At 41.1% G+C, this 24,584-nt stretch overlaps 1 protein-coding gene across 6 annotated transcripts in view; it reads left to right on the forward strand.

Annotated features, from left to right (window-relative positions):
• Positions 1-24,584, forward strand: part of TUBGCP2 (tubulin gamma complex associated protein 2) — an 82,846-nt gene that overhangs the window by 30,931 nt on the left and 27,331 nt on the right. For all 6 annotated transcript variants that reach the window (XM_037905385.2, XM_037905386.2, XM_043551782.1 and 3 more), the window contains 6 exons: positions 2,493-2,700; positions 9,293-9,492; positions 11,540-11,729; positions 18,636-18,781; positions 21,555-21,735; positions 24,153-24,333. In XM_037905385.2, the coding sequence (XP_037761313.1) occupies positions 2,493-2,700; positions 9,293-9,492; positions 11,540-11,729; positions 18,636-18,781; positions 21,555-21,735; positions 24,153-24,333 (1,106 nt within the window). The remainder of the gene's footprint in view (positions 1-2,492; positions 2,701-9,292; positions 9,493-11,539; positions 11,730-18,635; positions 18,782-21,554; positions 21,736-24,152; positions 24,334-24,584) is intronic.

A 24,584-nucleotide genomic window follows, 5' to 3' on the forward strand; every position in this document is an offset into this window, starting at 1 on the left:
TCCCTCTGCCAGTTGGCACCAAAGCCTCCCTGGATCACAGGCCTTCTGTATGCTTTCACTCTCTTCCATTAATTCAGAAAGTGGCGAAGAAGATTTGTTAGGACAGCAAAAATGATATTGATTGCCCCAGCTTGGCCAAGACAGCAGTGATACACGGATCTTCATCAGCCGTCAGACAGATAAAACATGCGTCTTCCTTGGTCTCCAAATATCTTCTGACAGCAACAAGACAGGATTCTTTGTTCAAATCTACAGTTATTTCATGTGACAGGTTAGGCTATCGGACTTTGACTAGTCTTGAGCCATCGTGTTCTTCGTTGGTACAAAATGTTCTGTTTAGTTCTAGAAGGCTGTCTACAAGAAAGTGTTACCTGTTAAAATGGACCAGATTTGTTGCTTAGTTGAGGGATAAATTTGACTTTTCAGTGACAGCTTCCATACCCTGTATTTCGCCATATTTAATGTACTTGGTGTCTGAAAGATTGTCTAATTCATCTTTAAAAGTTCATCTGGCTGTTATTTCAGCTTACCATGTTTTGATCATTACTTGAACGCTTTGTGTATGGTTCCCTATTTTATTCATCTATTAAAGCAGTCTTCGTTATTGCTATTACATCAGCCAGAAGGGTGAATGCATTGCATGCCTTGATGGCTAACCTATGCCATTTATGAATTTTGACAAAGATGAGGTGATTCTTGCTCCTGATCCCAGGTTTTTATCAAAAATAGTGTCTGAATTTCATATCAGTTAGACGATTAATTTACCAGTTTTCTTTCCCAAACCTCATGATAATAAAGGAGTGTCTGCCTTACATACTTTTGCTGCTAGGTGAGCTCTTGCATACCACTCAGATAGAATTAAGAGTTTTAGGAAGTCATCTAGACTGTTTATTTTGCTAAGAATCATGAGTCATGGTGTGTCTGCTCAGACTACTTCCAGATGGGTTAAACAATGCATTGTTCAGCGTTATGAGTTACGGAAATTCCTGAGCTGCCTGTTTTGCTGTCTCATTCTACTAGAGCTGTAGCTGCATCTTTTGCTTGTTTTAAACGTGTTCCTATTAGAGAAATTTGTAAAGTTGCTACTTGGAAATCAGTGCACACATTCTCTAAACATTATGTACTGAATCTAGTGTCTAGAGCGGGTGCCAAATTTGGCAGAGAGGTGGCTCAATCATTATTACTGAGCGAGGTTGTGGAATCCACGTCGTTAGAGGTTTTTAAACACAAGTAGGACAAACAACTGTCAGGTGGTCCTGGTTTATTTGGTCCTGCCTTACCACAGGGGGTTGGACTAGATGATTTCTCAAGGTCCTTTCTAGTCCTACATTTCTTTGGTTTGATGATGATTTAATTAGGACTCTGTTCTCCTCTTCAGGGATTTTCAGCACCGCTTGTCCATCTACCTGTAAATAGGAATATCTAGAGCCACTCTAAAAAGAAATGAAGGTTGCTTATTTGTTATCAGATTTCTTTGCATTGACTCCGCATAGTCACACTTCCCACGTACCTTCGCCTTTTTCTCAGTCCTATCCAAGTCTTCTGGGTTGGCGGTGGAAGGAACTGAGGTGGTAGAGGGAGCAGCATTCCCTTTTATAGCCTCACCCTCGGAATGTTCAGAGACACCGAGAGAAGGAGTAGGAGGGGGGTACACAGGTGCTCCAACAGGCACTGCCTGGAGTGGGAGAAGTTTCTGCCATTGGGCTCCATCAGGCAGCGCAGTGTCCATAAGTGTGAATATTCAGTCATCTTGAAGAACTCCAGTTACAAGTAAGTAACCTTCATTTCTTTTTACTGAAAAATTTCAACTCTAGGAAAACTGCTGACAAGACTGGTACTTCCCCAGTTCCATTGCAATTAGATTAGTGGGCAGAGTACAGGTGGGAAGATCAGAGGTGCAAAGTCAATGTAATTTGTTCCATAGCTATCATGGTCATATATGCTGGGTATGTATGTATATCTGTATAACTTACATTTTGGCACACAAACAAAGTAAAGGATTCTGTTCTCTGGTTTAGAAAGCTAGGCGGACATTTTATGGATTTTACCCCAAATGAATTATTTTCCATCCCTTAGGTCATCTTTGTGTGTGTAGCTTAGTCTTGTTCTGCTTGACTCATAGTATTTTCTGTTGAGGTACAAGTACTAGATCAAAACTATGCGATTTTCGTTTACAAAGTCTCTTGATAACTTCTGAACATTCAATAAAAACTCAGTGCACAGTGGTCCCTCTTCCCTGAAGATTGCTTTGGTTTAGCCTTACTACAAGACCTAATTTCACTTTGCATGTACTAAAAGGTGGGAAGACAGCATTGCCATTGAGGAGAATGATGCATACTGTCCCTTTTAACAGCACCTCACCTCCATGTTTCACTGTCTTTTAATCTAGCCTGAGCATACCAATCAAAAAGCCACAGAGGAATGAAAAGGGACTGAGAATAGTTCTGTCGTGTGTTCAGATTTTGTACTTTTTGTCCTCTGTTTTCAAATAGGTACCTTACCCTTAGCTTCTCAAGAGTCCACAATTGTGGAAGACTTGCTGTATGTCTTGATTGGCGTGGATGGAAGATACATCACAGCACAGCCTCTCATAGGCAGGCAGAACCGAGCTTTCTTAGTGGATCCCAATTTGGACATGTCAGTCAAAGAGCTAGTGACCCGGATTCTTCCCGTAGCTGCGAGTTACTCCACTGTGACCAGGTATCTGATGTGGCCTTTGTTTTCTCCATGTCAGGATGTGTCTGTCCAGTTGGGTCTGACACCCAGAATTGAATTACAGAATCTCAGTTTGTGATGTTTTATGCAGATGTTTTATTTGCAAGTATGCTGCCTAGTTTAGAAACCACCTTAGTTTAGTTTATACTTATTGGGATGTAAAATAAAAATAGGAGCTCCTCAAAGTAGTGCAGCTGGCTTACAACCCAGCCCCTACCTGAGTCTCTATTGGGTCAGCACCTTAGCGTCATCAGAGTGGAGCGGTAGTTGTGATGTCCTAGCACTACAGCTGTTAATGGGGTTCTGGGCTTTTGGGGTCTTAAATGGGGGGCAGAAAGTGCAGTTTGTGGTGTTTGCATGCTGAATGCTCCTCTGAACTCTGGCTAGTGGGGTTGGGGTGACTGCTCATTGGGGGCACTCAGCACATACTGATGAAGTAAATGGATTACTCCACTTTACTTGTACTTCCCCTATAAGTATCCTTCTTCTTTCATATGGCATTTGAAAAGCCATGGGCTGAGATTATAGCTGAATCTTGAGATTTGAAAGCCATTCTAATGCTTCTGCAGTAGCTAGGTGGATCGCCCTTGTGTCACCACTCTAAGTGTAAATGGGACAGTTGTCTGTGATGTGATTGTGATGAGGTACAAACCAGGCAACACAATTTGGTCTTTTTTTTTTTTTGATTTTCCATTTGTGGAGGAATATCCACACCTTCTGTATGTTGACCGAAGTTAGTTATGTGCAGTCCACTGCCTATGGGGAAGACAGAATCCTGGGACTCCTGGGGAGGAGATGACAATCTTCATGCATTCGCCCCTGTTACGTGCGAAAGCACAACAAATGTAATCAAATCAGCAACTGAATGTCCTTAAAGGACCACCCGATCAGAAAAACAACTGTGATAATTGCCCATGTCAGGGCCAAACCTTTCCTATAAGTATTAATGATAGTTCTTAGAAAGGAGCTCACTTCACCTTCAAAGTATCATCCAATCTGTCATCTCCCTTCCTTTCCAAACTCCTCAGACACACCCTCACTACTTTCTCTCTGGAGTTCTTTTGCTCCAGCTCCTTCCTAGGGCTGCTCCATGTAGCTCCCACCCTCTATGCTCCCAAAAATTGTTCTCGCGAGAGCCTCAAGTGAATTCTTCTGGCCAGATCTCAGGTCCTGTACTCCAGACTTCTCCTGCCTTTGACACTATCAACCATGCTCTTCCTCTTAAAGTCTTGTCCTCCTTTTGTGACTGTCTTTTTGTGGTTCTCTTACCTCTCTAATAATTTGCTCAATGCCTCCCTTTCATCTTCCCCCACCCACTCACACTTTCAATAGGTATCCCACAGGACTTCAGCCTTGGATCCATCCTATTCTCCTTCCTTATCCTATTGCTGGGTAATCTTATCCAGATGCCTACCATATTTACACTGTTGACTCTCCAATCTACCTCTCCACTCCAGACCCCACTCCCTCCATCCAAATTTGCATCTCTGCTTGTCTGTCTGACATCTCTTCAAAGGTGTCCAGCCACCAATTTAAACTCAGCATGGCCAAAACTGAGCCCCGCTCCAAACCTTCCCCATCTTTCACCTCTCTATCACTGTGGGCCACGTCACCGTAGTCCTGTCACTCAGGCCAGTAACAGTCTCCGCCCTCTCTAGACTCTCACATCCAGACCATGTTTCTTTTTCTGTTAACTTATTAGTGTTCTTAAAATATGAGAAACTATACATAAACTTCTTATAATAGCTATATTTGAAACATTTAATTATATATATATATACTAGGAAAGGTTAAAATATATATCCATTCTTTGTATTTTGTATAAAAAAAATTTTGTTTATAAATATCCAACTAGTAAAAGAAAAATTGTTAAGATAAAGAAGAGTAGCAAGGGCGGTGTAGGGATGAGCAGGGGGGAGGCAATGGGTAGAGAGCAGGAAGGAAGCATTTAATAGGATCATTCAGATACTTCCAGGAAAACATCCCATATCTCTGAGAATTTTTCTTGGCCATCATGGAAAGAGGGCCAAGCTTCTGAAATCTGTGTGCCAGTCTTCAATTGTTGGTCACTTTTTGGATTTCCATTTTTGTAGTACTATATTTTTGGCAATTGTTAGTGGTCTGCTTAGCCAAAGTTTTTCAGATTTATTCAGCTTCCAGTTAACATCCATTAGGTTTAAAATGATATGTTTAGGTTGTAAGACAATTTTATTTTATAAGAATAAAATAACTCTGCAGTTAAGTTCTGCCCAAAACCTATAGTTATAGAAGCATTTGCAGAGTATATGAGTGAAGTTAGCACCTGCTGAATCACAGTGCCAACATTTGTCTGACTTAGCGGCACCTGTTTTGAACAGTCGGAGAGGGGTCTAATGCATCTTCCATATGATTTTTCTGATGGATAAATCATAAACGGAGGTCCAAGGAACAGCTCAGAGCACTGGCTAAAATATGTTTCCGTTGGTTAACAGAGAATAATTGTCCTAGTTCCTCCTCCCATTTCTTTTTTAGGGAATCTATTTAATTCAAATTTGCCGTCCAAGTTTGTATATTGTATTACCATAGTTCTTGGCAATCTGGATATTTGGAGAAATGAAAGCAGTTCCGGTGGGTCAGGGTAGCTCAGGCATTGGAACCAAACAGATAGGAGATGGCATTTCTAAGTTAAAACAACAGGGAGTCTGGTGGCACCTTAAAGACTAACAGATTTATTTGGGCATAAGCTTTTGTGGGTAAAAAACCTACTTCAGTTGCACATGGTTTTTTACCCACAAAAGCTTATGCCCAAATAAATCTGTTAGTCTTTAAGGTGCCACCGGACTCCCTGTTGTTTTTGTGGATACAGACTAACACGGCTATCCCCTGATTTTTAAATTAGATATATTCCCACTCCACCTTGGTCTGTAGATTGAACATCTCTCTTAATATTATAAAAGAGAGGAAGGTATAATTTTCAATAAATTGACTGATAGTCAAAATCCCTTTCCTAATGCAATCTGGCCAGATTATGGGGTTGCCTGCTAGACAGAGGTTCAGGTTACCCCAGATAGTGGCCTTGCTATGTAGAAGGGGGTGATTTTTAAATTTAGTAGACGTATGCAAAGTATTTCTGGCTGCCACAATAGTGGTAATTGTTCTTTAGGGAATCAATAGTAATCCAAGTGCAGCACATTGGAAAGGGCTAAGGGAACAACCAATTCTTCTTCCAGCTGGAGCTGATCTGGGGCTCTACAGCAGGAGGGAATGAGCTGCTGTGCAGCTTGGCTAAGAATTATTCCCTGATGATAAAGTTTGAAGTTGGAAAATCTAAACCCACCTCTTTTGACAGGGAGCTGTAATCTTTGTAAGGAGAATCTGGGTTTGTTACCAGCACCTCACAAGAAGGACCTGAATATGTTGTTAATTTTGGCAAAATAAAAGGGAGGAATATAGATAAGCAGGGAATGCAGAATAAAAAGGATCCTGGAAAAGATATTCATTTTAATTGTTTATTTTTCCTAAAGGGAGAGAGGTAGTACCTGCCATCAATTTAAATTGTTGCTAATCGCATGATTGAGGCTAGCTTAACCTTGCATATGTTCTTAATTTCCTTTGGGAACAGGATGCCAAGATATCTGAAGTTTCTGTTGCCATCTAAATGTCCCTACAGGAGAGCCACTTCCAGCTAGCTCCCATGAGATCATCATTGCTTCTGACTTATCCCAGTGTATCTTGTAAGCCAGAGAATTTGTCGGTTATCTATTGTTCGTAGGATATCTGGAATAGATTGATCCAGATCTTTAATAAATAAGATGATGTCTGCATATGGAAGGATTTTGTCTCCTGAGTCCCTGATTTGATCCCTTAAATACTGTGTTCCCTAATATAGTATTGCAAGTTATTCTAATGCTAGATTGAACAGGAGAGGGGAGAGCAGGCACTCCTGGTTAGTTTCCCCAAAAAGATCAAAGGAGGGATATTGTGCTATTTTTTAAGATGTGAGAGTTGAAATTATAATATAACAGTTTTATCCATGAAATAAAGAATTTCCCCACCCAAATTTATCTAGGGTAAAAAAACTGATGTTTCCAGTTCACTCTGTCAAAGACTTTCTTTGCATCAAGATGATTAAATGATTGCATGGGAATTTCTAGAATGTTGGTGGAATGCAATAACATTAATCACCTGATGTGTGTGATCTGAATCATGCTTTTTTAAAAAAATAAATAAATAAATAAATCTCACTTGATTGGGATGAACCATATCACTTATTACTTCTTCAAGCCTCTTAGCCAGTATTTCTGAAAGTATTTTATATCAGTATTGATTAAAGAGATGGGTCTATAGTTATTACACTTTTGCATATCCTTACCCAGTTTAAATTGTACAATAATTAGGGCTTTCCTCATAGTAGGACTTAACATATCTTTATTTAAGGCATTTTGAAAATGTATAGCAGCTTAGGAGCCAGAATTTCTTGGAGACTTGTATAGAATTCTATCAGTAAGCCATCCTGGCGGGGGAAGTCTTGCCCAGGCTTATTTCTTCTATGAACTTGATTATTTCCTCGAATTGCAAGGGAGAGGCCAGCCTTGCATGTTGCTCTTCTGAGATTTGTGGGAGGTTGAGTTTTAACAACGTTATTCAGCTCTTCTGGGTCAGGTGGTGAATTATTATTGTAAATTATTATTGTACTGTTAGAATTTCAAAAATTGATCATTGAGCTCTTTTTAATTAGTAATAACCTATCCTTATTCTGATTTGAGTGATACTATTCAGGAATAACCTATCCTTATTCTGATTTGAGTGATACTATTCAGGATGTTTGGCCTCTCACTTTTAATCCGCATGCAAGAATTTTATCCTGTTTCCCAACTCCCAGTGTGTTTGTTTGAGTCTAAAAAGAGCAAATTTGGCTTGTGCTGAAGTCGTCAATCTATTTACTTCACACTGAAGATTAATTTTTTAAGATTTTCTTGGGAGGGGTAGTTTGCACATTCTAAATCTAGACCTTTAAATTGTTTGGTTAATTCCAGGAGCTGAACCTGGTAAGCCCTCTTTCTAACCACTGCGTATGAAATGATCCTTCCTCTAATAAAAGTTTATCCTATAGGGTAGATCAGGATATCTCTGGCATATCATTTGTTCTGAAGAAAAACCTAATTTATCTGTGACAGAGTACTGAGAATATTTATCTTTCAAAAGAGAGGAGTTCAGTCTCCATCCTTTACAAATCCAGTTTGTCTTGGGAGGGGGAAATTGTAGTATTGCTGGTGCATGATCAGAGATCATGATAGACTTGATTTTGTTATAAAGCACTGAGTCCATCAAATTTGTAGAAATCAGGAAGAAATCTATTTGTGAATACGTGGAATGTGGAGAGGAGAAAAAAAAGTAAAATTCTTCATTGTAGGCTTTTGCAACCTCTAGACATCTTTTCACCCTATTTTTTACATATGATCTTTTATAATGCTTCTAGCATGTGACTGTGTGTGCTTGGGCCAGCTTGACTTGTCCAAAAAGAGAGTCCAACACCTCACTAAAATCTGCTATGATGACTGATTCTAGTGGGATATTAATTAATTTGGAAAAAACTTGTTTAATAACCCAGACCATGTCTAATTTTTCCACTTCTTCCTATGTAATATTTCTAAGATTCAGCCTTCTCTTTCTGTCTACACAGCTGAAATCTCATCCAGGTCCTACAGTAATCACCTCTTCTCTGCAACCTTGCCCTTCTTTAGTCCATTCCCATTGCTGCTGCTAAGATCATCTTCCTGGCTTGTTACTGATCACATCACCCCCTTCTCTATGTCCCTCCACTGGCTTCACCTTCACGGCCCTTGACACTTCAACTCCACCATACTGAGTTGCTTTCTTAGTTTATTGCAATGTCACGTTCACTTTCACTTTGTCAACTTGCCCATCCTTTACCACCTAGCAGTTAATTGCTGAGCCCTGCTGTGACCATGACTAGGCAGGTGGTGAGCTGGGACTGCCTGTTTCTTCCTTCCTCTTCCTACTCTTTTACTCTCGCTAACTCCCCGATACCTGCCATTCCTCTCCCCTGACCTGTGTTCCCAGATTAAAAACCCAAAGTGGAGCCCGTAACTAATTAATGTGTGCTGATCATCACCATGCTTATTTGCATGTATGTTATTCCCTGATTTCATCTGTGTGTATTTTTTGTAAGCTCACTGGAGCAGGGAATGTTCTTCATCTGTGTTTGCCCTTGGGTGCTACTTTAATAAAAATTATTGTTGTTAAAGTCCCCCAGTGGCTAGAATCAGAAGCATGTTTGAAGTCAGCAATAGCTTATTACCCTACATTTCAGACAGCACCGGGGGAGGGAATACTTTTAAAAAATAGAAAAATGTGATGGTTAAACAACAAAAATTGACTGGAGGGAGTCAAGGCAGGTATAGCCCCTAAAGCTACTTTAGATACATATATTTTAACTGTATAGATTTCAAGATGACAGTGCAGCTTCTAACTAGGTTGCACTCTGCCCTTTGTGCTTCTACAATGACATGTAAATACAGCTCCTGAAAATATAAACACTGCCTTGTCAAACAGTTTTTTCTACGGCTTTTTGCAGGTTCATTGAGGAAAAATCTTCGTTCGAGTATGGACAGGTAAATCATGCTTTGGCAGCAGCAATGAGGACCCTTATCAAAGAATACATGATTCTTATCACCCAGCTGGAGCATCTTCAGAGACAAGGGCTTTTGTCCCTACAGAAACTCTGGTTTTATATCCAGCCCACAATGAGGACCATGGAGATTCTTGCTTCACTTGGTAGGTGTCCATACTTTCTAATGATTGTTAAATTTTTCATGCCTTTGTCATGAGGTTCCAAAAGCTGTATAGAACTATAAATGATGCCCACATTACATGCAGTAATCTGCTTCTGTACAGTGTTCAAAGTGAACTCTAAAGAGGATTTTAATTATCAAAACTCTGTTATGAGATTACAGAAGAGGACCAAGTAGCAATGGTTTAATTAGTGCTGTATTAACAGGTTTACTGACTTGTTACTGACTTTAACAAACAGTGTTATGGAGGCACATTAGTGACAACCATAGTTAAGGTTGAATCAAACCTTTTCAGTTTGATGGGACCTTAAAACCCCTCTGTAGCCTAACCGGAGATTTTTGGTCAAAATAAATATCTGTTCTTTAAAGATTCTCTGAATTTTGAAGTTGGGGGGAGGGCATGTACTGCTTGAGGGGAGACAAGACGAACTGTCTTAAAAGTGCCACTTCCTTAAATTTCCCTTTCCTGGAATGCTATAGCTAACAAGCTAAGTTAAGGTTCCCCTTGCTCTGAAAATTGAAGGTGTCCTGCAGTTCCCATCTCCTGCCCCACACTGTAATACTAACCCATTCATTTTCCCCAAGTACAGTATTTCTTTAGTATAGTACTTTTAAAGAAAAGAGCCATTCTGGCATAGCTGAAGGATGCTGTGCCAAGTTTGGGAGTGTATTTCCCCGGCATGACCACATACTTCCAGTCTCACATGCAATTCAACAGATTCCTCTCAGTTATAGCTAGTAGTACTTTGCACTTACCCATTGCTTTAGCAAAGCATCCCCCTTACCCAAATTTTACTGTTATCCTAACTGAATTCAGAGGTTGAAGCAATTTGCATGAGAACCTGTGTGTTAGTGGAGAAAATAAACATCTACCACCATCTACATCTACATAGTGAGCGGCAGCAAGTCTGAGCCCAGGTCGACAGACTCAGGCTTGTGCTACACACTAAAAATAGCTGTGCAGACATTGTGGCTCGAGTTGGAGCTACGGTTCTGAAGCCCTTCCCTCCTCCCAGGCTTCAGAGCCCGAGCCGCAACATCTACATGTCTATTTTAGTGTTGGAGCATGAGCCCCGCAAGCCTGAGTCTGTCAACCTGGGCTCAGACTTGCTGCCACTTCCTGTGTAGATGTACCCTTAGAGACAAAGCTTCTCTTCCCATCTGTGTCACTAATGTCCTATGTAACCTTTAGCAAGTCACTTTAGGTATGTCTGCACTCCTGCTGGGAGTGAGTCTCCCAGCCCGGGTAGAGAGACAATTGCGAGCTCCACTCAAACTAGCATACTAAAAATAAGAGTTTGGATGTTGGGGCTCTAGTGGAGACTCAGGCTAGCTACCTGAGCTCAGTCCCAAAGGGTCAGGTGGACCTGAAAGCCCGAGCTGCTGCTTGAGTCACAATGTCCACACTGCTATTTTTAGTACACTAGCTTGAGCTAGTATGAGTCTTGTCTACCCAGGCTAGGAGGCTCACTCTGAGCTGCAGTGTAGACATAAATTAGGATTCCTCAATTACCCGTCTGGAGAATGGACCTGTTCCTGTGTCCCCTAGGTATAGGGAGCTTTTTGGACCTTGATCCTGCAAACACTTGTGCAAGTGCTTGACTTTAACCCTAGTGACTTGGAGGACTTGAGGGTTTTTTAACATCAGTTCTTGTTTTATTAAAAAATTGTTTTCAGGTCACCTTTAAATGTTGGCTGCATAGCGGAATGGCTCCTGAGAATCAGCTAAATAATAGCATGTGTGCACTTCAGAAGTGCTGCATTCAATGTAGCAGCTGAGTTAATAATTCAATGTAGCAGCTGAGTTAATAAGCCACAATTCTTATGCTGAAATCTAGTCAAATAATTAGCTGATAACTCTTTTCATAACAAGATGTTTGTGTGAATTGTCAATAGTTGAACCAGTGTTTCAGAATTCTGTCTGTTATTTTGAGCCTTGATAGCCTTTAACAAAATGACTCATTCTTTGAATGTGTAGATTTAAATTAAATGCCTTTTTGCCTTAAGAGTTTTTCCTTTTTTAATTATAGCCACTTCTGTGGATAAAGGTGAGTGCATGGGAGGGTCAACCCTTAGCTTACTTCACGACAGGACCTTCAACTATACAGGAGACAGCCAAGCACAAGAGCTGTGTCTATACTTAACCAAGGCAGCCAGTGTGCCTTATTTTGAAATTCTGGAGAAGTGGATCTATAGAGGAATCATCAATGATCCATACAGGTACAGAAACATTGAAACAAAATTAATAAATCCTGATGGTTAGTTTTACATTTTCTAGTGCACTGTAATATTGATATGCTTTTGAGTAAATGATGGTAGCACCAAAATAAAGTGCCTATTTTGCATATATTAAAAACATAATTGTACAACGAAGAATAAAACTAGTAGCCTGTCTTTGCCCCTGATCCTGGGGGGGGGTGGAAAAAACCCTGAAAATGAAGTCCAGTCATCTCCCCTGCTGTGCCCTCAGGGCAGCCATGCATTCCCCAAAGCCTGGGAATATAGGTAATCAAATTCAAGCTATTTCCAGGGATGAAGAAGCAACTTCCAAAGTCAGGAGCTCTTGGGAAGAATGTTCTGCCAGCAGTGCTCACTTTCTTTTTTTTTTTTTTGAGGGAAATCCACAGCTGTGGCGGTATGTCACAGGGAGAGGGGCTTCTTTCAGCTGTCCTGGTCCCAAGCCACGGAGGGCTTTATAAATGAAAACCAACTCCTCATGTTCCACATGGAAAGCAATAAGAAACCGGTGCAGATCATGCTTGTTCACAGTCCAGCAGTAATATTTTTCTTTTTACAAAGCTTGATAACTTAAAAATGGCATAAAGGGATTTTATCATAATATGGGAAAATGACATTTTCCAGACTTCACACTTTTTAGATTTACTTTTCATCCTTTTATAACTCAAACCAGGATTTTCTTCAGAGGGTTGGCTTTTAATTTTAAGGCCAATCTATACTATAGAGATTTGCTGAGTTTGTAGCCACGCTATACAATATCATAGAATCATAGACTTTAAGGTCAGAAGGGACCATTATGAATGTCTATTCTGACCTCCTGCACAATGCAGGCCATGGAATCTCACCCACCTACTCCTGTAACAAACCCCTCACCTATGTCTGAGCTATCAAAGTCCTCAAATCGTGGTTTAAAGACGTCAAGGTGCAGGCAATCCTCCAGCAAGTGACCCATGCCCCACGCTGCAGAGGAAGGCGAATAACCCCCAGGGCCTCTTCCAATCTGCCCTGGAGGAAAATTCCTTCCCGACCCCAGATATGGCGATCAGCTAAACTCTGAGCATGTGGGCAAGACTCACCAGCCAGACACCCAGGAAAGAATTCTCTGTAGTAACTCAGATCCCACCCCAGCTAACATCCCATCACAGGCCATTGGGCATATCTACCGCCAATAGTTGAAGATCAATTAATTGCCAAAATTAGGCTATCCCATCATATCATCTCCTCCATAAACTTATCAAGCTTAGTCTTGAAGCCAGATATGTCTTTTGCCCCCACTGCTTTCCTTGGAAGGCTGTTCCAGAACTTCATTCCTCTGATGGTTAGAAACCTTCATCTAATTTCAAGTCTAAACTTCCTGATGGCCAGTTTATATCCATTTGTTCTTGTGTCCACATTGGTACTGAACTTAAATAATTCTTCTCCCTCCATGGTATTTATCCCTCTAATATATTTATACATAGCAATCATATCTCCTCTCAGCCTTCTTTTAGTTAAGCTAAACAAGCCAAGCTCATTGAGTCTCTTTTCATAAGACAGGTTTTCCATTCCTCGGATCATCCTAGTAGCCCTTCTCTGTACCTGTTCCAGTTTGAATTCATCTTTCTTAAACATGGGAGACCAGAGCTGCACACAGTATTCCAGATGAGGTCTCACCAGTGCCTTGTATAACGGTACCAACACCTTCTTATCTCTACAGGATATACCTCGCCTGATGCATCCCAAGACCGCATTAGCCTTTTTCACGGCCATGTCATATTGGCGGCTCATAGTCATCCTGTGATCAACCAATACTCAGAGGTCCTTCTCTGTTACTTCCAAGTAATACGTCCCCAGTTTATAACACAAATTCTTGTTATTAATTCCTAAATGCATGACCTTGCACTTTTCACTATTAAATTTCATCCTATTACTGTTACTCCAGTTTACAAGGTCATCCAGATCTTCCTGTATGATATCCCGATCTTTCTCTGTATTGGCAATACCTCCCAGCTTTGTGTCATCCACAAACTTTATCTGACTCCACACAAGGCTGACTTCTCTTGCCATGGTTAAAACATGGTTCCTCAGTGTGAGTGGTACCAGTACTGCTCAATAACAAGGCTGTAACAGTTTTTCAGGCTGTGACAACCTGCACTGGAGATGGAACCAACTTGTGACATACCAGGGTACAATTCAGACCAGTGGGGAGCTATGTCACCATGCCCTGTAACCTGGGGTGCTGTACAATAACTTCCTGCTGTAGCCTCCAACCTGGACTGCTCACAAACTGCCACCAGCATGCAGATCACTCCCAGTTGTGTTTTTGTAACTGCAGTCTGTCAGTTGCAGCCTGGCTTTCACCAGCCTGGGTTATACTGCAGGGTGACCCCAACACACTCCCAGTTCCGGATTTCCCCCCAGAAATGTGTATCCTGTACTGCCCATCCCTCTCCTGGCCAGTCCAAATATATTAAGCCCATTATTCCTTGAAGGGAATGATATACACTAGCCTGTTATCCTAAATAGAGTTACCCCGACATGCTGGATTAGACAAAACAATAAAACATATTTATTAACCACAAAGAGAGAGATTTTAAGTGAATACAAGTAATGCGGCATAAAAGTCAGAAATGGTTACAATGAAAATAAAACACTTTCTAGTGCCTAACTTAACAAACTGTATCAGATTCAAGCAAAATTTCTCACCACATGCTTCCAGCAAGATTACTGACCAAACTCTTCAGGGCAGAGCTGTGGGGTTTGGAACATGTTAATAAAATCATACAGAAGAATCTTAACTTCATACATAATGTTGCCACACGTATTTTATCATGACTGTACTGACCAGCCAATTTTGAGTTTTCAAATGACACCTTACAAGGCATACCTTGTGCAACGATTACTACAGTAGTATGTAGGATGTGAATACAGGGGAGTATTCAGTCACACACTCATCTGGGTCTGTGTAACCAGGCTAGCCAATCTTCCTACATCCCAGGTGTCTGTGCTGAAGAACATCCCAAAATCCCTTATGTAAAATACTTGCAGTCCCCTGCCCCTGACATGAGTGTTTGCGGCAACATGCGGGAGGGACGGCTGCTTATTTTTTTTTCCTCAGAATGCACTGGTGCCAGGGTTATTGTACATCATGGTAGATGTGGGCAAGCCAACAAGATTATGCCAGAAGAATGCTGCTGTTTGGTTATACTGGACCTTGTTGCTATAAGTAGACTCTGACCCAGTTGTATGGTTCTACCTGTAGTATAGATAACATTCTTCCTGAGGATTGGTGGCTTTGACATAGTTTAAGAAATTTCATTTAGCAACAACTAAAATGATAATTTAATAAAACTAAAAATATTGTAAAATTTCATGCTGCTGTCATCTCATTTTGAATAATACGTACAGTATGAATTCATGTCTGTGTGGAGCTCTGCACACAGAATGCAGTGTAAACTGATTATGATAGACCATTTGGCTTTGAATCATCTTAACCATGACTGCTTCAGCTCCCTGTCAGCTAGCTTTCCTTTTCATCATCCTGCCATATTTGAAAATGTGATAATTAAATGTGCTCTTGCATTCTCCAGGGCTATGTTAAAAATAGGGGGCCCAGCTGGTCAGGGAGACTTCCTGCTGGGTCCCCTGTTCTGTCAGTCACTAATTTTCACAGGGATGCACAGCCCCAGACTCAGCAAAATTTGACTGGAATGTGGGGTTGTTAGACCACGTGTTTAAATGCACATCTTTTTAGTCTGTGGCCATATAGCAAATGTACTGGAACCTTCTTTGTCTCTTTTGTTTTTAAAATTCAAGGAAATTAAGTGCAAAAAACTATTAATGCAGAGTTATAGTTGAAATTTCACACACACTCAGGTCAGATTGAAAACTACCCAATTTCTTCTCTGTTTGTATAGTGTTAGCTGTAGTCCGTTGTAGTGGTCCCTCGCGCTCAAGCAGGGAGGGAGGCCACTCTGCCTCACTGCAGCAGGCAGCAGCAGTTGGGCTCAGGCCCCGTGGGCAGGGCTGAGCTGCAAGCAGTCTATAGCTCATAGCCTCCTAGCAGGGGGGACACAACCATTAACAGTCTGGAGCTCTAGCCCCCTCGGGAGGGGCGAAGCAGAGCAGTAAGCAGTCTTTAGCCCATAGTCTTCTGGCTAGGGCTGACCCCAATCAAGAGTCTAGGGCTCTAGGCCTCTAGGTGGGCAGAGCACAAGCAGTCTTTAGCCCACAGCCTCCTGGCTGAGGCAGACAGCATTAACAGTCTATAAGGGAAACTGGCCCTCTGGGTGGGGCAGAGCAGAGAGCAGTCTTTAGCCTAAGTCTCCGGGCTAAGATAGACCGAACTCAACAGTCTAGGACTCTTGGGGCAGAGAAAGGGGGCAGACTTTAGCCTAAGCATCCTGGCTAGGGCAGCCAGCAAATACAGTCTGGAGCTCCCAATCTCCTGACTGGGGCAAGCCACAAAGAATGCACAGGACTTCTGGCCTAGGGTGAATAGGCCGCCAGCCCGGGGCTGGGGGGGTTGGAGTAAGGAGAACCCGGCCCCACGCTACTTCACTTGGTCACTGGGGATCCCACCAAAACACGCTGACTCGTGCTCCAGCAACAAAACCAGACAAAATCTGGTTTACCTGGGTTACGTCCGACCCGAGCCCAGGGGTCCTGCCATTGCCTGTCCAGGATCGGTCTCCTCTGGGGGCAGGGTTCTGCACAGTGCAGTTTCAGCGTCAGAGTTCTGCAGTGGACTGGAGACATTTGCCTCCTTCCATGTCTCCCACTCAACTGAGCTGCGTCACCCTCCCTTTATATGTCCTGCCCCGCCCTGGTACTTCTGGTGAGGGGGGCAGTACAGGTTTGTCTCTTCTCACCAGGGGGATTGTACTGTTCCCTTGCTCTCAAGTTTGGAGGGAGGCCACTCCACCTCACTACATCCATTAACAGGATTATTTAACAGGACATGTTATCAACAGTTTGAGTTACAGGTTTCAGAGTAGCAGCTGTGTTAGTCTGTATCTGTAAAAAGAAAAGGAGTACTTGTGGCACCTTAGAGACTAACAAATTTATTTGAGCATAAGCTTTCGTGAGCTACAGCTCACTTCATCGGATGCATACAGTGGAAAATATAGTGAGGAGATTTTATATACACAAAGAACACGAAACAATGCGTGTTACCATACAGACTGTAACAAGAGTGATCGAGAAAGGTGAGCTATTACCAGCAGGAGAGTGGGGGCGGGAGGGCGGAACCTTTTATAGTGATAATCAAGGTGGGCCATTTCCAGCAGTTGACAAGGACAGTAGGAGGGGAAATAAACAAGGGGAAATAGTTTTACTTTGTGTAATGCCACATCCACTCCCAGTCTTTATTCAAGCCTAAGTTAATTGTATCTAGTTTGCAGCTTAATTCCAATTCAGCAGTCTCTCGTTGGAGTCTGTTTTTGAAGTTTTTTTTGTTGAAGAATTGCCACTTTTAGGTCTGTAATCGAGTGACCGAAGAGATTGAAGTGTTCTCCGACTGGTTTTTGAATGTTATAATTCTTGACGTCTGATTTGTGTCCATTTATTCTTTTACGTAGAGACTGTCTGGTTTGGCCATTGTACATGGCAGAAGGGCATTGTTGGCACATGATGGCATATATCACATTGGTAGATGTGCAGGTGAACGAGCCTCTGATAGTGTGGCTGATGTGATTAGGCCCTATGATGGTGTCCCCTGAATAGATATGTGGACACAGTTGGCAATGGGCTTTGTTGCAAGGATAGGTTCCTGGGTTAGTGTTTTTGTTGTGTGGTATGTGGTTGCTGGTGAGTATTTGCTTCAGGTTGGGGGGCTGTCTGTAAGAAAGAACTGGCCTGTCTCCCAAGAACTGTGAGAGTGATGGGTCATCCTTCAGGATAGGTTGTAGATCCTTGATGCGTTGGAGAGGTTTTAGTTGGGGGCTGAAGGTGATGGCTAGTGGCATTCTGTTATTTTCTTTGTTGGGCCTGTCCTGTAGTAGGTAACTTCTGGGTACTCTTCTGGCTCTGTCAATCTGTTTCTTCACTTCAGCAGGTGGGTATTGTAGTTGTAAGAATGCTTGATAGAGATCTTGTCAGTGTTTGTCTCTGTCTGAGGAGTTGGAGCAAATGCGGTTGTATCGCAGAGCTTGCCAGTAGACAATAGATCGTGTGGTGTGGTCTGGATGAAAGCTGGAGGCATGTAGGTAGGCATAGCGGTCAGTAGGTTTCCGGTATAGGGTGGTGTTTATGTGACCGTCGCTTATTAGCACCGTAGTGTCCCAGGAAGTGGATCTCTTGTGTGGACTGGTCCAGGCTGAGGTTGACTGAAATGTGAAATATCCTGGATTTTTTTGGAATTAAGTTTTTATTGATGCATTTTTTTGTAATGTAACATATTATGCAATATTTTCATTATGTGTGTTTAATGATTGGATAACTTTTTTAGAATGCTAGAAAAAGTATAGTTCATATTGATTGATTAGATATTTTATTTTTGAGAAAAGCATGTTTTCTTGTGGAGGGAATGTACATATTTCACTAAAATTAATGCTAATTTCTTAGTTTACTCCACTGTAGTTGAATTGTGTTTAGACCTGGTAGAGGTTTTCTGAAATTACGTAATTACAAATGGTGCTTTATATATGGCTTCACTTATTTACATTCCCCATTGGTGAAAGCTACAGGTCAATACTGAGACTCACCATATTGCCATTTCTCTTGCCACAACTGAATACCAATCATCAAGACGCCAGTGCTCATGAAACATTTATTAGGAAATATTCCAGGAGCCAGAAGTCTTATGGATTCCCATTTCTGATAGATCACATTACCTGTTTGAGGTCAAGTTAAAGAGTAATCTTCTTTGTACTTGTTGTTGTATCTAAAAAATCTGTTTTAATTGCACAGTGAGTTCATGGTGGAAGAACATGAGTTGCAGAAGGAGAAGATACAAGAGGATTATAATGACAAATATTGGGATCAAAGATATACTGTTGTTCAGCAACAAATTCCATCATTCCTACAGAAAATGGCTGACAAGATACTTAGCACAGGTAAGTAAGTGACTGTGACTCTGAATGTATAGAAGTGTCTAAGATGTACAGTGACAACACAGGATGAAAGTGATTGGTTGCTATAAATTCTACTGCTCAGGTCATAGTTGCACTAAACGACATTAACATTTTAAATTGCACTTGAGATGCACAGACGTGCATAATGAAAGTCAGTAATCATAGAATATCAGAGTTGGAAGGGACCTCAGGAGATCATCTTGTCCAACCCCCAGCTCAAAGCAGGACCAATCCCCAATTTTTGCCCCAGATCCCTAAATGGCCCCCTCAAGGATTGAACTCACAACCCTGGGTTTAGCAGGCCAGTGCTCAAACCACTGAGCTATCCCTCCCCCCATTCGGTTAAGTCACATCAACTTTTCTGTTTCACACTGTCAGTGTATGATTTGGGGCTATTAATCAGCATTTTTTATTATGGGAAGACTACAGTATGCCTTGGCATATTCCTTCCAGAGAATAAGGATCAACTAATGGTTAAGACACAGGATTGGAACCTGGGAGTGCTGAGTTCTATTCCTGGCTCTGGCAGTAGCATTGTATGTGAACTTGGGTATGTCATTTCCCTTCACTGTACCTCAGTTTACTTGTCTGTAAAATGGTGATGATAATCCATTAGGGCTGTCAAGCAATTAAAAAAATTAATCACTCTCTTAATAATAGAATGCCTTGTATTTAAATATTTTTGATGTTTTCTGTATTTTCAAATATATTGATTTCAATAACACAGAATACAAAGTGTACAGTGCTCACTTTATATTTTTTTATTGCAAATATTTGCACTGTAAAAATAAAAGAAATAATATTTTTCAGTTCACCTAATACAAGTACTGTAGTGCAATCTCTTTATCATGAAAGTTGAAGTTACAAATGTGGAATTATGTGCAAAAAGAAACTGCACTCAAAAAATAAAACAATGTAAACCTTTAGAGCCTATAAGTCCACTCAGTCCTACTTCTTGTTCAGCCAGTTGCTCAGACAAACAAGTTTGTTTACATTTGCAGGAGATAATGCTGCCCGCTTCTTGTTTACATCACCTGAAATTGAGAACAGGTGTTCGCATGGCACTGTTGTAGCCAGCGTCGCAAGATATTTTCGTGTCAGATGCGCTAGATTCATAGGTCCCTTCATGCTTCAACCATTCTAATGACTGGTTCTGCTCTATAAAAATCCAAAGCAGTGCGGACTGACACGTTTGTTTTCATCATTTGAATCGGATGCCCCCATCAAAAGTTTGATTTTCTTTTTTGGTGGATCGGGTTCTGTAGTTTCCGCATTGGACTATTGCTCTTTTACGACATCTGAAAACATGCTCCACACCCCGTCCCTCTCAGATTTTGGAAGGCACTTCAGATTCTTAAACCTTGGGTAGAGTGCTGTAGCTACTTTTAGAAATCTCACTTTGGTACCTTCTTTGCATTTTGTCAAATCTGCAGTGAAAGTGTTCTTAACACGAAATATATGGCAGAATGCAGGTAAAACCGAGCAGAAGATATACAGTTCTCCTCCAAGGAGTTAGGTCACAAATTTAATTAACGCTCGTTAAAAAAATAATGCCTTATCAGCATGGAAGCATGTCCTCTGGAATGGTGGCCAAAGCATGAAGGGGTATACAAATGTTTAGCATAACTGGCATGTAAATACCTAGCAATGCTGGCTACAACAGTGCCATGAGAACACCTGTTCTCATTTTCAGGTGACGTAAATAGGAAGCGGGCAGTATTATCTCCTGTAAATGTAAACAAACTTGTTTGTCTTAATGATTGGCTGAAAAAGAAGTAGGACTGAATGGACTTGTAGGCTCTAAAGTTTTACATTGTTTTGTTTTTGAGTACAGTTACGTAACAAAAAAAATCTACATTTGTAAGTTGCGCTTTCATGATAAAGAGATTGCACTACAGTACTTGTATGAGGTGAATTGAAAAATACTATTTTTATCATTTTACAGTGCAAATATTTGTAATAAAAATAATAATATAAAGTGAGCACTATACACTTTGTATTCTGTGTTGTAAATTGAAATAAAATATATGAAAATGTAGAAAAACATCCAAAATATTGAATAAATTTCAATTGGTAATCTATTGTTTAACAGTGCTATTAAAACTGTGATTAATCGTGATTATTTTTTTAATTGTGATTAATTTTTTTGAGTTAATCACGTGAGTTAACTGAGATTAATTGACAGTCCTATAATCCATACTTACCTCAGAAAAGTAGGGTTGTGAGTCTTTCTAAACTGCTTTGAAATCCTCACATGTAGCCTGGGGCCTGACTTTCAGAAGAACTCAGCACCCACAAGGAGCCTGAATTTCAAAAGGTCTTTGTTCTGATTTAGGCACATAAATGAAGTAATCCAGTTTTTCACAAGTCTCCAATATCCCATCAGTGCCCATTGTTCTCAATGAGAAGTGATAGGTGCTGGGCACTTCTGAGAGATAATCCCTGATTTTTCAAGGGTTTTGCATACTTGCAGCTCCCATAGACTTCATTGAGAGCTAAGGTTGCTCAGCATTTCTAGATATCAGGCTAGTTCTGAGTGCCTAAATGTGGATTTGAGAGTCTAATTTTAGATACCTAGGGTAAAATTTTTAAAAGTGCTTAAGTCCTTTTTACTTCTAAACCTCATAGACATTTTTGAAAATGTTACCCTTCTATTTGAAAGTTTTGGCCTAAATGTCTCCCTGTTTGAGAGAGTGCAAATTAATTGCATTAATATTAGTCAGACTAAACAGCAGCTGCCACTTTTTTCTTTTAGGGAAATATTTAAATGTTGTTCGAGAATGTGGTTGTGATGTTACCTGCCCTGAGGCTAAAGAGGTCATCTACACATTGAAAGAGCGAGCATATGTGGAGCAAATAGAAAAAGCTTATAACTATGCTAGCAAGGTTCTTCTGGATTTCCTAATGGAGGAAAAAGAACTTGTGGCTCATTTGAGGTTTGATTTATTTCCTAAATGTATGTTAGTTTGTATGTAAATAGTGAAGTAATGATCTTTTTACCTTTTGGGCTTTTTCCATGCCACGTTACCATTGCTATCATTGCAGTTCCAATAGAGATTCTGATCTGCAAAAATAAAACAAACTAGATTTGTGTGTTTAATGTGAAAAACAAATGGTTCTGTCAAGGATTAGGTCAAAAATCTCAGTTGGAATTCTCAGAATCACAGACATATTAAATCATCCAATGTATTCCTCAGGGCCAGTGCAGGATCATTCTTAATAGGATGCTTTGTAATGATTTGTCCAGTCTGGTTTTAATGATCATGCACTTTTATGTTGTATGTAATCTATTCAGCCAACAGCAGATGTATTCTATCTGAAACTTTCAGTTGTCAAGCATATTTGTAGATCCCTGTGTGACCCAGTTCTTGGTCCCTCAAAACCTTCAGAACCTTCAGAAGACACTTACTGGGGGAAACCACCCAGGCAAAGGACCAGTGCAAAAACAACCTAGTAGAACACTGCAATTAGGTGCTGGCCAAAAACCTCAACAAGCAAGCCTTAAAATAGCTCCTTCCCCCATATTGCCCACGCAGGTCACTGTGGTTCTCCAAAAGACCACATCAACTAAAGCGTGAGCGCAGAAGGCTGGAGCACCTATGGTGCAAATTCTTCGTGGTCAGTCCCTGAAAAAGTGAGTACTTACCTGTGGACAGCTGCTACAGCCTTAAAGGCAACTGAAAGAACCTTATAGAATTGCATTTGTCAAATCATGACCAGCAGAGCTGGTCCATGGAGTAAGATACGTAACAGATCCATAATCCTTGCAGACCAAAGCCCCTATCTCTGTAGAGAGCTCTATGCCTATTTCACAAACAAAATTGCTTGAATCAGAGGACCTCACTGCAACAAAGGTAACTTCTCCAGAGCCACGGTTGCCTCCTGTCCCACCTCCCTTGGTGGAATTTAGACCAATCCCCTGAATAGAGGCCCTGGAAGCTCTGAGGTTTGTCTTGCCCACCTCTTCTGAAACTGCTAACTGTCATTCATGGTCAAGACCATAAAAGCGTCTTTGAAAGAGAGCTTGCAGATACCCTACCATCTTTCAGAAGCTTCCACTTAGTGCTAATAGTTCGCCAACCATTGTCATGTTTCCAATCTCCTCCCCTTTTTTGGCCAAGACATTGAAAAGTTGCTGGCTTCCAAGCTCTGATAGAGTATGTCCTCGGTCAGTGTGCTGGGTGCCACAGTCAGGTTTCAGGCCAGAACACTGCTCAGAAACAGCCCTGCGGGGCTGATACATGAACAACTTCTTATTTTAGACAGGAAATAAATTTCTTTGCTGATACTACTAGATCTCTCAGCAGCCTTTCAGTGTATGAGTCCTACTGTGCGTTTGGTGAACACCAGAGTTTTGGGTACTATCTGTGGTTGAGATTCCAGAGAATTGTAATAGGGAACTGCTCCCCATCACCCATCCCGTCTCATGCAGAGTCCTCCACTCTTTCCCTCTTTAACACCTATTTGAGTTCTTGCTGAGTGAGACACCATACACTCGTGTGCCAGCAATATGCAGATGACACAACTGTATGTCTTCTCCACTGATTCAATTTCTGCAATCATCAAGATATCTCAGCTCCTGGAAGATATCAGTAGATGGATGAGAGTAGTTGGCTCAGGCTCAACATACGAAAGACAAAAATGACGATAAGAAGAGGCACATTTTGAGTGACTTCATACTCTAAACTCACCAGTGATCAAGGGCATCAGATTGTCCAGGTGACACACAGTCTCAGGGTCATGCTGGACTCACCTTTGCTCCTGCCACCACAAGAAGGCTGAAGTTGACACTCTACATGGCAGCTCACCTCATTAGCAGCAAAAGCCTACACAAACATATCACACACGTTCTGTGAACTTCACTCCTTCACATCAGAGTAGAGTTCAAGATACTGCGCCTAATTGACACCTCTGAATGGATTGGGTGGGCCCTGGTTACTTTAGAGATATCCTCATCCTCCAGGACAGCTATGCTGCACAGGAATGATGCAGTTGGGTAGACCAAAGTTAGGTTGTCAGTCACTGGGGGCAGAATCTTCTCTAGGCTGAGCCCCACCTGACTGTTCTGATCCAAAGGTAAAATGCATGTTTTCATGAGAATTTTCGCCCAGGAATGGGACACATGTTTAATAAAATCTGAACATACAACATCTGGATCTGAGGGTGGGGAAAAAGGAAGAAATCATAGTTCTAGTTGTATGTATCATGTAGAGGGTGGATTTTCCTTTGATTAGAACCTGCATGCTGGCTGAGAGCTGATGACTTTTGCTCCTTTTTTTCTAGATTTAGCATTATAGATAGTTAACTTACTTTCTAACTCTCTTCTTTTTTGTCTTTGCATTTTGTTGAGCAGGTCTATAAAGCACTACTTCCTAATGGACCAAGGAGATTTCTTTGTTCACTTCATGGATTTAACAGAAGAGGAACTGAAAAAGCCTGTAGATGACATTATACCTACTAGATTAGAAGCTTTGCTTGAATTAGCCTTGAGAATGAGCACTGCCAACACAGACCCATTTAAAGATGATTTAAAGGTAAGAGTCTATATAAACAGAAAATAATCTGAAATAGAGCAGTGAGGCCCATCCATGTCCTAGAAAAATCCATATGCTTTAAAGAAAATTGTAAAAGCAAAGCAAAGAATCCTAGAAAATATAGATGGAAGAAAGAGCCCTCTTCAGCTGTCTCAGGATAATCTCCTTTCCACTTCCATTTCTGCTTCATTATTGACTCCTGTGCTGACAGGATGAGGTGGACACAGTATTGCTGAGTGGGTACAGTGCTT

This window comes from Chelonia mydas, chromosome 7 (genome assembly GCF_015237465.2).
Source record: "Chelonia mydas isolate rCheMyd1 chromosome 7, rCheMyd1.pri.v2, whole genome shotgun sequence".
Taxonomy (NCBI): Eukaryota; Metazoa; Chordata; order Testudines; family Cheloniidae; genus Chelonia; species Chelonia mydas.